Source organism: Artemia franciscana, chromosome 1 (genome assembly GCF_032884065.1).
Source record: "Artemia franciscana chromosome 1, ASM3288406v1, whole genome shotgun sequence".
Taxonomy (NCBI): Eukaryota; Metazoa; Arthropoda; class Branchiopoda; order Anostraca; family Artemiidae; genus Artemia; species Artemia franciscana.
The window spans coordinates 64,990,341-65,003,705 of NC_088863.1; the positions used below are offsets into that span (position 1 = coordinate 64,990,341).

The following is a 13,365-nucleotide window of genomic DNA, read 5'->3' on the forward strand; positions in this document are numbered from 1 at the left end:
TAACAAATTATTAAATTTTCTTGTTTAAAAAAGGGTCTCACCTGAAATCTACTTTCATCCTGGGTTAACAGACTAGAAAATAGCTGTTTGTCATAGTGGTTTAGTTGTCAAGTTTAGCAAATTTAGCTGATTTGTCATTGAATTTATCGAGCTACAAACATTCAGATGTATCGGGCAAAAAGGCAATTACTCAAAAGCCATATGAATCAATTGTTTAATTATTCTAAACGGCAGCAATGGCTGTTTGAGCTTAACAGCAAGTAAAATTGATCATTGAAAAAGTCACAGAATTCTGTAATACACTTGAGTTTTTTGTTACTGTGTGATCGTGTGTGAAATATTTTTTTTTTTTTTATGTGAAGTTGTCAAAAAGTTAGAGAGCTTATCATTTGTAATCAAGGAAACAAACTCCATTGTGCAATCAATGGATGCTATGATCAATACTTGTACATTGTATCATAATTACTTCCTTAGAATATGACTTTTGATACTGGAATTGGAACTGTTTAAAAAGTGTTTATCTCTGAAAGTGTTTAAAGAGATATAGTATTGCACCAATTGTAACAAGAGCTTTTACTGTAACAATCATCATACTATTTAGCCAATAAAATGATGCTCTAGGTAGCTTGCCAGTAGTAGAACAATAATCAGCAGTAGCCTACCTCTTGGTGATAGCAAATTGCTTGCGAAAAATTTCCTAAGAGATAGTGTGTGTTTCCTAGGTTGCCACAGGCTCTTCCTTGGGCGGCACGATCCTGTAACTCTCGCATAAGTGATAGATTCTGTCTGAAAATAAATGACGTTGGACTTAATAAATGTTATATCTACGGAAATTTAAATAAAATACCCTTTTAAGTTTCCTGTGCCAAATCACGAAATCTCATAAATTCGTAGTATTATTACATACCTACAGATATCCTACCAGGTTTACTGCCTAAGAAAGCGATATTTTCATGAGAGTGGGAAAATATTAACTCCAATCACTACCTCCCCCTCCACCCAAACCACGCTCAAAGTCTTCCAACTGCACGAAACAAGAATCCGAGAAACCCTCGAGTCTCTAAGCCAAGTAAATTTTCTGCTCTAAAATCCTTCAAAATACAATTATTATGACTATAAACGGAAAGCATAATGATCTTTGCTGACCAACCATACCCTTCCCCCCCCTTCAGCAGAATGCTAAACTAAAATTTATGAATTGAAATTTGTAAGGATAGAAAGATGTAGATATGATAAACGTAGTTATGATTTAAAATGTGAAACAAGAAAAGTCAATGGCACAACCAAATAAAGAGCTGAGGGGAACCGACGAAAAAATTAATTTGTTCACTTCAGTTTTCATGAGTCAGTCATCTTATGTATATGATGGGCAAGATTCGTTTTTTTATGCACTGTTTGCTCATCTTTTACAAAATTAAATCTTAACACAATATCATATTACATTTATTTATAGGATAGAGAGCTAGCTTTTGTTTCAAAACGTTTAGCCTTTGTCACTTCTTCGCTATTGCAGAACCCTTAAAAGTACTTACATGACAAAGAAAAGGAATTAGAAATTCCTGACAATTATACAATTGTTTTTGTTCCCTTTTAAAGGAAACTCTTTTCTTTTTTAATAAAGCTTTGCAATACGAAAACTCTAACAAAACACAAAGCATCAAACTAAGCCACAAACCAAAGAAAAAGGCGAAATGATTGAACCCTGTTATCTTTTGAAAACCCACCCCTCGTTAGTTTTGTCCGAGAAAAACCATCACCCTGAAGTCTGACCCGAAAAATTATGAAAACATACCAGCAAAAAGTTATGACCTCCTCCACAATTTACTTGACTCGGTTTTTTTTACCTTTTGCAGCTCTTAATTAAATTCATAGATAGATAGTCAGGCAAAAGCATTGAAAGTTAGAGGACCATGATAAAATATGTGCACAATAAAATATATTCCATGTACAGTACGAAATATAAAGAATGTGCAACATAGAAGTTGCAAGATTTGATAAAGAAAATTCTAATGATTGGGGGACGACGGAAAGAATGACGGTTGAGAAACAGTCTGCTGTATATTTCGGCTATAATTCTGGAAATTCGGCTACATTTTGTTATCTTGGCAAACCTTTAAACCGCTTACGATGAGATGAGAGCAAATAAAGTGGCTTTTCAGAAAGCATTGTTACAGAATAAATATGAGATAATACAATTTACTCCAGAAAACGCTGATCATACTCAAATATCACTGCTGAGATAAAAAAAAAAAAAAAAAAAAAAAAAAAAAAAAAAAAAAAAAAAAAAAAAAAAAAAAAAAAAAAACGAAGAGTAACTGTCAACTCAATATTTCTGGCTCTAACTCTGCAAGTTCGAGTAAAGTTTGTTACCTTCCTTAGCTGAACCCTGGTTCAGCTGGTCAATTGGTTCAGAACATACTGATCAAGACGAATAGTCACTGCACAGATCTGTCAACTTTAAAAAAAGAAGACAGATGCAAGTAATCTCGTCCATACAAAAGAGATTTGGGCGGACCATTTTTTAAATTTATTGTTAATATTGAAGCATCTCTTTGTGTTTCGCTTGATTTGTTTCTGACCAGTTCGGTTTCATTGGAGGGACAGGTTGTGATCATGGACATAATATCTTTCCTCAGATCGCAAGCTCTTCATAGGAATAGGGAAGACTCGTTTATTTAATTTTCTATGCGGGCCCCAGTGATACCCAATAATATCTTAAAAGCATCTGCGTAACTTCGTTCGTTAAAATACGGCTTGCCATATAGCCTTACTTAGCGAATGAGTTAAAGTAAGAGGTCAAGATATTAAAAATAAACAATGTAAATATTTTGCAATAAATGATCCCTTTGGGCCTCCGCCTAATGATTTTGGTAACAGCAGGGTTTTCCCTGCTTTGGATTCGGTAATGTACTTTGGTGCTTAGTATTTTTCTACTAAAGAAGCTTTACCTCGCTTAATTTAGAGGCCAAAATCCTAAAGCGTTGGTTCTCTCATTTGTCTGCGTGGCTGTCTGAGAAGAGACAAACTAGGTAGACCTAATTGTTAATGCTTAGCTGTCATGTGTCAATACTCTTCCCATTGGTTATCTTCTGACAAAAACTTTAACTAGTTATCAGGCTTGTTTCTTTTCTCAAATCAAATTATTTATGTTGCAGAAATCCATTTTTTCCTTCTGAAAAACTAGACTGACAACTATCAGTCGCATTTTTTATTTTGAGTTTTTTATTTTAAAGTAATATGATAAGAATAATTCTATTTGCATTAATTGCCCCCTTTTGTATTTATGAGTGAGGTCAAAGCATACTAATGACAACTGTTAATAAAGGGAAGCCCTTCAGTCTAGCATGCATCCGAAAGAGCTTGTTGGAGAGGGGGAGATTGGTAGGATAAAGGAAGATAGTTGCGATAATTAAATATATAAGGGGATAATGTTGTTTTTGTTTTTCATGTTTTCCCATCGTTCCTTTCTTTCATTTTGGTATATCTGTTTTGAAACCATGGTTCATGTGTTTCTAGTGTTGAATTGAATAAGAAAAGAACAAGTTTTTTTAAGTGAAAGTTAGGAGCAACATTAAAAATTAAAACGAAAAGAAATTAATATGTATATGAGGGTTTTGCCCCCTCGTCAATACCTCGCTATCCATACTTAAAGTTCAAATTTCTTTCCAATTCTTTAAGAATGGTCCTTAAACCACAAAAACCGTTTCATTAGAATAAATAGCTCTTTTGAAATAACTAAAAAAAATGGACGAGGGGGCAAACCCCCTAATATATGAAAAAATTCTGTGAGTTTTAATGTTGCTCCTTCTTTCCCTTTAAAAAAGTTGTTTTTTTATTGAATTTCTGATCATTTTTTAAATAATACTGGGGAATCCGGCACTCCCTTCATGGAAAATTCTCTTCCGCCATGAACACTTCCTCCATAAAAAAATCCTCCCACGTAGCCCCCTTCCTCAGGCCAGAAGAAAATCCCCCTGAAACCGTCTGTATACTTCCCAATAACCGATACTGTATGTAAACAACAGGCAAAGTTCATAACTTGCAGCCATTCTCCCGGGGAATGTGGTTGATTAAATTGTCCTGAAAGACATAGTTATTAGCTTTTCAACAATGCTGAGCCAAATGGCTATCTCAAAATTCTGATCTGGTGACACTGGGAAAAACGAGCGAGGGAGGGGGCCTTGTTGCCTTCTATTTTATTGTTAAATTAAAAAGGGCACTAGAACTTTTAAATTTTTGTTTGAATGAGCCTTCTCACAAAATTCTTGGACCGCTGGCTCAACACTATCCTCCTGAAAAAAAAAAAAAACACGTAACCGTGATTTTACTTCTGGCAAAAAATTCAAAAGTCAACATTTTTGAATATAGAAGCTTGAAACCTCTACAATGGGTTCTCTGATGCGCTGAATTTGATGGTGTAATTTTAATTATTATACTAAGACTTTTAGGGGGTTTTCACATGGCTTCCACTATCCCCAGATTTTCAAGGATTTCCTCGAGAATTTATGCGTTTCCCCAAAAAAAAACTGATCCCCGAAATATCCCCGAAAATCACCCTATCCCGTTGCCACCCTTAGTGATTTATCACAAGTGCCTTTCCAGCCCCAGTAAATATTAATTCACTTGCCACAATTTCACTGCTCTCTTGTTCGTTAGTTTTTGTCTCTATTGCTACTACGCATTAAAACCAAATAGAAGATGATTGAGATTTAGATCTTCGGTGACAAAAGTACCGTCTTCATGAGATTAAACGATTAGCCCATTTCATTGAATTCGGCATTCGGATTGCTATAACATTTTCTTACCATTTGGCTAATTTTGTTTATGAACAAACTGTATTTATGTTTAATACATACTGTCTAAAGGAACTACCCTTTTTTCCAAGAATCCTTGTGGTTTTAAATTTTGTTTTATTTGGTGTGTAAAATTTCAGTTCATTCATTTTCCACTGAGCATTTCGTTGTTCGTGCCCCCTTTTATCCATAAATGTCTTTCTCTCCCCTCCTCCTATGATTACTATTCTTGTGCCTCCCCCCTACATATTCTTGGTAGGCGTCCGTGCTTGATTGAGAGGTTAAACTGCACTTTAGGATCTTTTTACGGTCTTGCAGAAGAAAATTTTAGGGAACAGATATTCCGCTCAAATTGAGAAAAGTGTATTTGTTTGAAATATCTAGGCATACCTTCACACTTATAATACTTGAGCAATCAGTAACCCTCTATGAAGAGTGTTCTAAGATGGAAACAATGGAATAAAAAAAATTACGGTGGGAATGTATTTCTTCTTCAGAATTTTCCCTAAATACAATCTTCATACCGTTGCCCCACTTCCTAACCCTCCAAATGAGGCAACATTAAGCTATTGATTATGTACAAAACCGGGGAACAGTAGATTAAAACGGAATTGATCCAGAATATGTGATTAAAAAATAAAAGAAAAATGTATATTTTTATGTATAAAAATTTTAAAAATGTATATTACAGCCTAAATGAAAAATTTTGATATTAGGCCCTTATGGTTTTCTTGTGAAAGCTTTATAGCACTAGATGGACTAGTATAAAATTGGGACTGCAATAATTATTATGTTTGGAACATGGACGGTCACAGGAAGGGTGGGGGTAGGTGGTTAATCAGGAACTATATAAGTATGGCACGTTTTAAGTCTACTAGTATGCATGATTACAATGGAAGTGTGCATACATTTTTCGAGTAGGAGGGAGGTGTTGAATTTCCTGCAGGAGATATTTTTGGTGGAGAGAATTTTACATAAGGAGGAAGGTTTCCCAGGGTTGAACTGTCAGCGTAATATTACACTGGTGAATTTTCCAAAACAATTCTTTTTATTTGTCTTAACTTTCTCCTTGCTCTTTCGCTTTGCCAACTCAATTTTACACGAGGAGACGTTAAGTGTAGTTGTCCAGGGTAAATTTTCACCGGGATTGAATTTTCTAGTCAAATGTTATGCGGAAAGGGGGATTTTTTTCCATGAAGGTGGTGCCAGATTTTCTGGCATTATTTATAAGACAATCAGAAATGAAACAAAAAAGAAAATGTTTTCAACTGAAAGTTGAAACTCATAGCTGCAAACACTTATTGCTGATATTGCGGCAAAACTACATAATTGTTTCCAAAGTAGAAAAAATGGCTGAAATGTACTCTGGCACTCTTTTGCTTTAGCTTTTACATTATCTAAACTTTGTTACTTTATTATTTTACCCTAAAAACAAGGATTTTGTGCCACTTATTTTCAGAAAGATTGCAAAAATAAATCATAGAAACGCGGTAATCACATACAGAGCAACAACATGTGCACGGATTTCTCTGGATTAGTGAATATTATTTGGCAAAAGGACAAGACCATACACCAGGAATCAAATAAAAACAATTCTTTAACTGAAAATAAGGAGCAACATTAAATCTTAAAGCAAACAAAAATTATTACATTAATGAGGGAGGTTGTCCCTTCTTCAACACCCGTCTATTCACGATAAAATTTGTAGTACTTTCAAAAAAGCTTCTTATTGTTCTTATTAACCGATCTTTCGGTTTCAGGAGTTGTTCTTTTAGAACTGGGACAAAATTGAAACTTCAGCGTATAGAGCAAGGTGTTGCAAAAGGGGTGACCCCGTCATATGTGTGAGAATTTCTGTTTCTTTTCACATTTAATATTGCTCCTTATTTTCATTTTGGAATTTTCTTTTAATCCTAGTGTATGTTCAAGCCCACTTGCCAGCGAATATCTCCTAGATCGGAGAAATCATTGCAGATGTTGTTACTCTGTAGGTGATTATCGCGTTATATGCTTTATTTTTGCCATCTTTCTGAAAATATGCGGCATAAAAACCTCGTTTTTGGGGTAAACAATAAAGTGACAAACTCAATTCAATGTATAAGCTAAAGCAACATAGTGCCAGAGTATATTTCAGCCCTTATTATTATTTTTTTTTATTTTGAAAACAGTTTTGAAGTTTTTGTCACAATATCAGCAATAAGCGTTTTCAGCTAGGAGGTGCACTACTGGAGCCTGAAAAGGAAGGTAAAGTAAATTTGGGATCCGAAATTTTCACAAGGGAACTAATTTTCATGTTTTTCTCCGAATATACCCCAATTTTGAAGGCTTGTCCCCGAATTTTAAGATTTCAGAGTAAAAGCCTTGGGTGTTCCTCCTTTTTTCAAAAATATGGCAAATTTTCTCAGGCTTTTAACTTTTGACGGGGAAGAATAAACTTGATGAAAATCATATATTTAAAATCAACATAAAAATTCGATTCTTTTGATGTATCTTATTGATAAGAAATTTCCGTTTTTTTTAGAGTTTCGGTTACGAATGAGCTCCTTACTTACAGTTTGTTACCACTAGCTGTTTGATGTATCCTCTATCATACCACTTTCAAAGACCATTTATATAAGCTGAGGAACTGTTTTGATAATATTTCTGAATTAAAAATGAGAAAAAATATTTTTTCACGTATTAATGAATCGTGTTTTCGTTGGATTATTAATAGCAAAGAATTATTAACTATCAGGAGGATTTCCTGTCTGAACAAAGAATTAGCAAAGACTAACTCATAATATCCAATAGCTGTCTGTAGACAAAGACGAACTTCTTCAGGAAATTCTCCAGGATCCTGCTGTCCTAGTCGGCCGATGTGCTTACCTTTTGCATGATAAACATTTCCGAGATTGTAAAGAGCTCTCCCTTCTCCAATCTGAAACAGAGAAGATATTTTTAAAGGAGAAAAAATCCTTTTAATATAATAAAATCTCTTTCGCGTTCATAATTGATTACCAGAAGACAAAATCAAGAGTTAAGGATGAGGAATGGTAGCACCCCTCTTATAGGGAATAAATTTTCTCCTCCTTTGGAGGTTTTGCTGTTACTCTTTACTTTAATAACAGCGTAAACCAGAAGTATTCCCAGAAATGAAGAGGGATTAAAAGAGGGAATAATGTTAATGTCAAACCTCCCTATTCTCACTGAACCTTCAGAAAAATGCTGAACCAGTTCTAAGGGAGAGACGAAATTGATATATAATTCACAGAATCGTATTCTGGAATTTGGTTTGGGGGGAGGAAACAGGAAAAAACATCAAAAATATGAAATTGACGAGTAATCCCTCTGAATTTCTAGGAATATTTATGATCTACTCTGTTATTATGAAAGTACAGAGCAAGATTAAATCCTAAAATCAACGCAATTCGTATAAGGGGGGGGGGGCTTTTTCCCATCCCCAGCTCTGCCTCATGGTCACATGAACTTTGTAGGGTATTCATTCGATTATTAATTGATAGTTCAAGTCCTTTCCTTAAAATAAATAAACAATAAATTTTTAAAATAAGTATGTAAAAAAAAGTATGTAAGAAACCTTATATACTAGTCTGACAAGCTCCTGGCCTTCTCGAGACCAGAAAATAATTTGAAGTTTACTGAAAAAAAAGAACACAACTGACCGTGGATTGTCAGTTTAATATGCTTACACAGTCATTTATTCCTTAAAGTTTCAATGATTTTTCGTGCATTAAAGTAAAAAAGTGAAAACATTAAAATGTATTTTTTTTTTCAGTGAAGTGCAAATCATGTTTTGTTCTTGAGAAGGCCTGGGTTTTGTCAGTCCTCCTTGTGTTTATTTTGCCCGTTTTGAGTATGGCTCGTTCGTTTATTGTAATTCTATTCGTTTCAGCTATATATTGACGCTGATTTGTGGTAGTTGACCTAAGAAATACGCTTAATGTCATCCCCAAAAATTTTTATCTATGCTCTTTGACAACCTGAATACACTACGGTCCTTTGATTCATTTGAATTGTAAGAAAAGAAGAAGTGAGAGTAACAGCACCGAAAGTTACAGCATAATATCCTCAGTCTATCTCGATATATTGCTTAGGTTTCTTATTGGGAACCATGCACAGAGCTCTTTTTAATTTAGTTTTAAAGCAACAAATAGTTTTATAGCGTAATGGACAAATTGCATAATTGTGGGAGGGTTACATACCCAATATCCCTAGAGGCATAATTGCTGAATTGTTGTATTATGCTGAACAAAATGGGTGTCTCAAAATTTTGACTGGGTTTGTTTGGAAAATGAATAAACTTGGGAGGATGGCTGATTGATCTCTAATATATTTTTACTCTTAAAAACGGCATTAGAACTTTTAATTTTGAATCGAATTAGCCCCTTTGAAAGTTTCAATGATATTTTTCTGAAAGACTCAGCTGAATACTCTTTGTCTTTTTGAAAAGTAAATTCAAAATACATTTCTATAATAACGTTTTATTTCTATAATAAAACAATAGCATATACTATAGACTATGTAAACACCGAGGGAGCTGCCTAGCTTACTGCCCTTGCCTGGGGGCTGTGAGGATGTTGACGTACCAAAAAGCATAATTACTGGATCTTTTAACAATGCTGGAAAAAATAGATGTCTGACAATTTTTATTGATGTTATTGTTTTGTACAAGATGGGCATGGAGGAGCGGTGTCGGTCGGTTTGCCCTTAATTCACTTTTGACTTAAACAAGACACTATAGCTTCCAATATCCAATCAAATGAGCTCTATCCAAAATTCATAAAACCATCCATTCAATAAAAAACCTTGTGTGCCCGCAGTGCATAACTTACAACCGATACGTCAGGACTCTGGTGGGTTTTGTTAACCCCGGGATCTCTGTTGTGTGTTCTTTGGACTATTTTTAACAAAATTATTATCTTACAATTTGATCAGATACGATTGGGTACGTATCTAGCTAGTTGCTCTCTATCACTTTTGACTCTTAAAAGTGAACAAAAACTTAAAATTTCCAATTAAATTAGCCTCTTCTAAAATTTATCCGACAACAACCTCTATAAAAACCTTATATAACTTCAGGGCATAGCTTAGAGCCCTCAACACGAGGTTCTAGGGGTTTTTTTGAACCCCGAAGGCCTTATTATGTGATGTTTACACTATTTTAAAAAAAAACTGTTATCCCAAAATTACTATCAGTTGCATTTGGGGAAAAGAAGACGTGGATGGGAGGTAGTTGTCCTCTTATCATTTTCGAATTTTAAAAAGCACACGGGTACTTATGATTCCCAACTGAATGAGCCACATCCGAATTTCATACTAATATATGGCTATCTCAAAATTTTGTTCGGAAGAACTTGGGAAAAAAGGGCGTGGGGAAGGGCTGATCTGAACACTCTTGACTTTTAGAACAGCAGCTAACATTTTCGTTGCTACTGTGAATGAACCTTCTCTGTTCTTTATGATCACCCTTTCCATACAAAAAACCTCAAAGGTAACAATGGGCAACAAGTAAAGCTTGTAACCATTACCCTATGGGCTCTGGTGGGGGGATTGTAATCTTCAAAGAATTACTGGACCTTTCAACTATTCTAAACAAATTATACTTAAAAATTTTGCTTAAATGTATTTGGGTAAATGATGGGAGGGGGCTGGTTGCCCTTCAATCACTTTCGACTATTGAAAGGAGCACTAGAACTTTCGATTACCAATCTAATGAGCCCCTTTGAAGTTTCTACGACCACTCATTCTATAAGAACCTCATATACGAACATGGCATAACTTGCAACCCTTGCACTGAGGGCTGCACGGAGTTGTCATTGTCAATTAAATAATTTCCGGTCCTTTCGACTCTGCTGAACAAAATGGCTATTTCAAAATTTTTTTGGACGTGTTTTGGGAAATGATGGCATATTATCATATGCCCTCATATATATGTTGCTTTGCTTAGGTTTCATTTTTTTATAATTTTAGGTTATCAATTATATTGCTTAGGTTTCTTATTGGGAACCATGCACAGAGCTCTCTTTAATTTATTATTAAAGCAACATATAGTTTCATAGTATAATGGGCCAATTGCATAATTGTGGGGGGTGACATACCCAATAGCCCTAGAGGCATAGTTGCTGAATCGTTGTATTATGCTGAACAAAATGGGTGTCTCAAAATTTTGACTGGAGGTATTTGGAAAATGAATGGACTTGGGAGGATGGCTGATTGATCTCTAATATCTTTTTCTCTTAAAAACGGCGCTAGAACTTTTAATTTTGAATCGAATTAGCCCCTTTGAGCCCTATCCAAAATTCATAAAACCACTCATTCAATAAAAAACCTTGTATGCCCGCAGTGCATAACTTACAACCGATGCGTCAGGGCTCTGGTGGGTTTTGTTAAACCCGGGGTCTCTGTTGTGTGTTCTTTGGACTATTTTTAACAAAATTACTATCTCACAATTTTGACCAGATACGTCCATAAAAAAACCTCAAAGGTAACAATGGGCAACAAGTAAAGCTTGTAACCCTTGCCCTATCGGCTTCGGTGGGGGGATTGTAATCTTCAAAGAATTACTGGACCTTTCAACTATTCTAAACAAATTATACTTAAAAATTTTGCTTAAATGTATTTGGGTAAATGATGGGAGGGGGCTGGTTGCCCTTCAACCACTTTTGACTATTGAAAGCGGCACTAAAACTTTCGATTACCAATCTAATGAGTCCCTCCGAAGTTTCTACGACCACTCATTCTATAAAAACCTCATATACGAACAGGGCATAACTTGCAACCCTTGCACTGAGGGATGCACGGAGTTGCCATTGTCAAAGAAATAATTTCCGGTCCTTTCAACTCTGCTGAACAAAATGGCTATCTCGAAATTTTTGTTGGACGTGTTTGGGGAAATGATGGGCATAAGGGAAATGGTCACCCTCTAATCACTTTCGAATATTAAAAAGGGAACTAGCCCTCTCAACTTCAGAGCAAATGACCCCTTTCCAAAACTCCTACAATAACCCCTTCTATTTGAAGTACCCTGGTCTAAAACAAAAAAAAAATGAACAAATAATACATTGTGCCCGCATCAGTCTTTATTTAGGCAGTATTATTGCGCTGCCTATGATTTCGTAGTAATGATTTTAATGATATAAGGAAAAACCACGGAAAAACAAGAGGTAATCCCTCAGAGGGATCGGGCATGCTAATAAAAGAAGATTTTTTCGAATTTAGATGAGTATTCTGACAGTATATATAAAGCCACTCATCGTCAGCAAAATTCCCTCATCCCTCTGGTCCTTTCTCAACACCCATCTCTGGCTCAAAAGTATTCATAAGGAAAGAAGACAAAAAGTCCAGGCAATTTGAAAGATATGATTATAATCAAAACCACCAATGTGCTTTCTCTTTCATTATGTCCATTTTACTTTCTTTTTATAATTAATGCTGTTTTAATGTGTTTTGGTATATTAAGCGCGACTTGCATGCAGGTAGAAACACGAGTCAGGAATAAAAAAAAATTCTCAATTTGGTATCACTTGAGACTATTGACGAGGTAAGACTACTTCTACAGGAATTCCAGGACTAAAACCATTTCAGAAAGTTGCAAGTTTACCCTTTATTAACGTGGTGTTAAGCACTAGAGTAGCTAAGACACACTTGAATACTGTGTATATGGGTTGCATGCCAGGTTAAAAGAATTAGAAATCATTGGAAATTGCAAGATTGTCAGTACTTCTGAGGTCCCTGGCGCACGTTCAAATTTCAGACAATTATACATTAGTTCTAAACGATGATGCTAACTCAGAGAAATAGTTTGCTTGCAACTTGTGGTATTTCTAAATAGCACTGGGTGAAATGTAATATATGATACTGTGAAGTGAATCGTAGCAAACAAGAGTCAAGAGCTCATATAGCACTTGTGACGAGGCCGGAAGAGCCAAGAGCCAAGAGCGCATATGGTATGAGCTCTAGCAAAATTCTAAGAATCGATAGATTGATTCAAATGGAAAATCAGAGGCTTAATTCCGGTCGAGATTTAAAATTTGAGCTCGGAGACACGAGGTTCTTCTAAATGTCAAAAATCTTTAACATCCGATCACCCACACGTATGTTAAATATACCTCATTTTTTTCTAATTTTTCCACTCCCTTCAGCCCCCCAGATGGTCGAACCGGATAAAGGGACTTTATCAAGGTAATTTATGCAACTCCCTGACACGCCTACAAATTCTCATCGTCCTAGCACCTCCAAAAGCAACAAACTCGCCAAAGCATTGGACCCCACTAGCTCCTCCAAAGAGAACGGATCCAGTCCAGTTACGTCAATGACATCTATGATATTTGCTTATTCTACCCACTAAGTTTCATCCCAATCTCTCCACTCCAAGCGTTTTCCAAGATTTCTGGTTTCCCGCTCCAACTCCCCCCAATGTTAACAGATCAGGTCAGGATTTAAAATAAGAGCTCTGAAACATTAGTTCCTTCTAAATATCAAATTTCACTAAGATCCGGTTACCCGTCCTTAAGTTAAAAATACCTAAATTTTTCTAATTTTTCCAAATTAACACCCCCCCCAACTCTCCCAAATA

At 35.4% G+C, this 13,365-nt stretch overlaps 1 protein-coding gene across 6 annotated transcripts in view; it reads right to left on the reverse strand.

The window, feature by feature from the left end:
* LOC136032905 (G-protein-signaling modulator 2-like) overlaps positions 1–13,365 on the reverse strand; it is a 97,157-nt gene that overhangs the window by 53,071 nt on the left and 30,721 nt on the right. For all 6 annotated transcript variants that reach the window (XM_065713357.1, XM_065713366.1, XM_065713384.1 and 3 more), the window contains exons 4-5: positions 7,568–7,710; positions 663–786 (exon numbers count right to left, since the gene is read on the reverse strand). In XM_065713357.1, the coding sequence (XP_065569429.1) occupies positions 663–786; positions 7,568–7,710 (267 nt within the window). The remainder of the gene's footprint in view (positions 1–662; positions 787–7,567; positions 7,711–13,365) is intronic.